Genomic DNA, 1,387 nt, shown 5'->3' with positions numbered 1-1,387 from the left:
CAGCAATCAACAGTTGTACAAAGAAAGTGTCAGTGCAGGACAGATTTAACAGTGGGGGCATGTCACAGAAGAAGTGCTTGATGACATNCCCACAGAAGTGGAGCTGAAATATGGTACACAATTGGGATATAGAAGCAGAGAGTCCAGCCAAATAGGATCCCAGCACCATCCGAATACAGAGGGTGGGTGACATGATTGCTGAATAGAGAAGTGGATTACAAATGGCAGTGTATCGGTCATAAGCCATGGCTGTCAGGAGACAAGACTCACTCAGTCCCATGGTTGAAAAGACAAAGAACTGAACAGCACAACCCACAAAGGTGATAGTCTGCTGCTCTCGGAAAAAGGTGGAGAGCATCTTGGGAGCTATAGAGGTCACATAGCAGATATCTATGAAGGACAGAGTACTGAGGAAGAAGTACATGGGTGTGTGGAGCTGAGAGTCCATCCTTATTAAGACGATGAGGCACAGGTTCCAAGTCACAGTCAAAATGTAGACCAGCAGGAATACGACAAAGAGCACTGCTAGGATTCTGGGAAAATCAGAGAATCCCAGAAGGATGAAATAAGTGATCTCTGTAATATTTCCTCCCCCAATCATTGGCTTGCTGCTTCTGAAATCAGAAAATAGAGAAGAGAATGCACTGCTGACTCAGGTGAAATGACAGCATTACAATTTTCATAAATACCATTTTTTCCTCCAGTTGAGTGCTGGGAAAGACACAATGCCTCACCGTCCTGATGAAAAGATCCCAGGTTTTTACCTCAAATTGTCAAGAAATACTTTTTACTGTTTCAGATTCTCAATTATTTCATGAAGTCTCATAAAATTAAAGAGATATTTTTGAATTAGACAGAGAAGTAAAATAATAGAAATGCTGTTTTTATTACACAGATCATTAAAACTTTTTTTAAACCTCTGATAATTCATATATAACTGTTGCTTTACAAGAACATAAGGAATCACTCCAGATTAACACTGAGATAGCCCTTCAGTCCCAGACGGTCATCTAGACAATGTTTTAAAATTTCCTCTTTCATCCTTAAGAAAAGTTATTTACCCTGTCTCTAATAATTTCACACTTGTAAGAATGCAGTTAATATATCATCTTGTAACTGGTCTGGAAAACTATATCATAACTGATGACTCTGATATTATTTTCTTAAGGCACAGTATATGTGCCCAATAAAGTCATGGAACAAGTCTTCTTAAGGAAGTCTTCCTACCAAGTATACCAAAGGGAAGGTAGTATAGCTCACTAGTGACCCCAAACTTTTTTCAATTTTAGGGTATTTTACTACTTGACAAACAGCATGGTACTGTGCTTAAAAGTTGAGACTTTGGAGTTTTGTCTGATTCCCTCTCACTTTATGAACTTGTCCCAGC

At 39.0% G+C, this 1,387-nt stretch overlaps 1 protein-coding gene across 1 annotated transcript; it reads right to left on the bottom strand.

Moving 5' to 3' along the window:
* Window positions 1-7: 7 nt before the first annotated feature.
* On the bottom strand, window positions 8-601 carry LOC117799369 (olfactory receptor 5AN1-like; the record flags this gene model as incomplete). Its single annotated transcript, XM_034651847.1, has 1 exon — window positions 8-601. A coding segment is annotated over exon 1 (594 nt), but the record flags the coding sequence as incomplete, so codon positions are not given.
* Between the last annotated feature and the right edge of the window lie 786 nt (window positions 602-1,387).

This window comes from Ailuropoda melanoleuca, unplaced genomic scaffold, assembly GCF_002007445.2.
Source record: "Ailuropoda melanoleuca isolate Jingjing unplaced genomic scaffold, ASM200744v2 unplaced-scaffold4826, whole genome shotgun sequence".
NCBI lineage: Eukaryota > Metazoa > Chordata > Mammalia > Carnivora > Ursidae > Ailuropoda > Ailuropoda melanoleuca.
The sequence above is the reverse complement of the archived record's forward strand: the minus strand, read 5'-3'. Positions and strand labels throughout refer to the sequence as shown.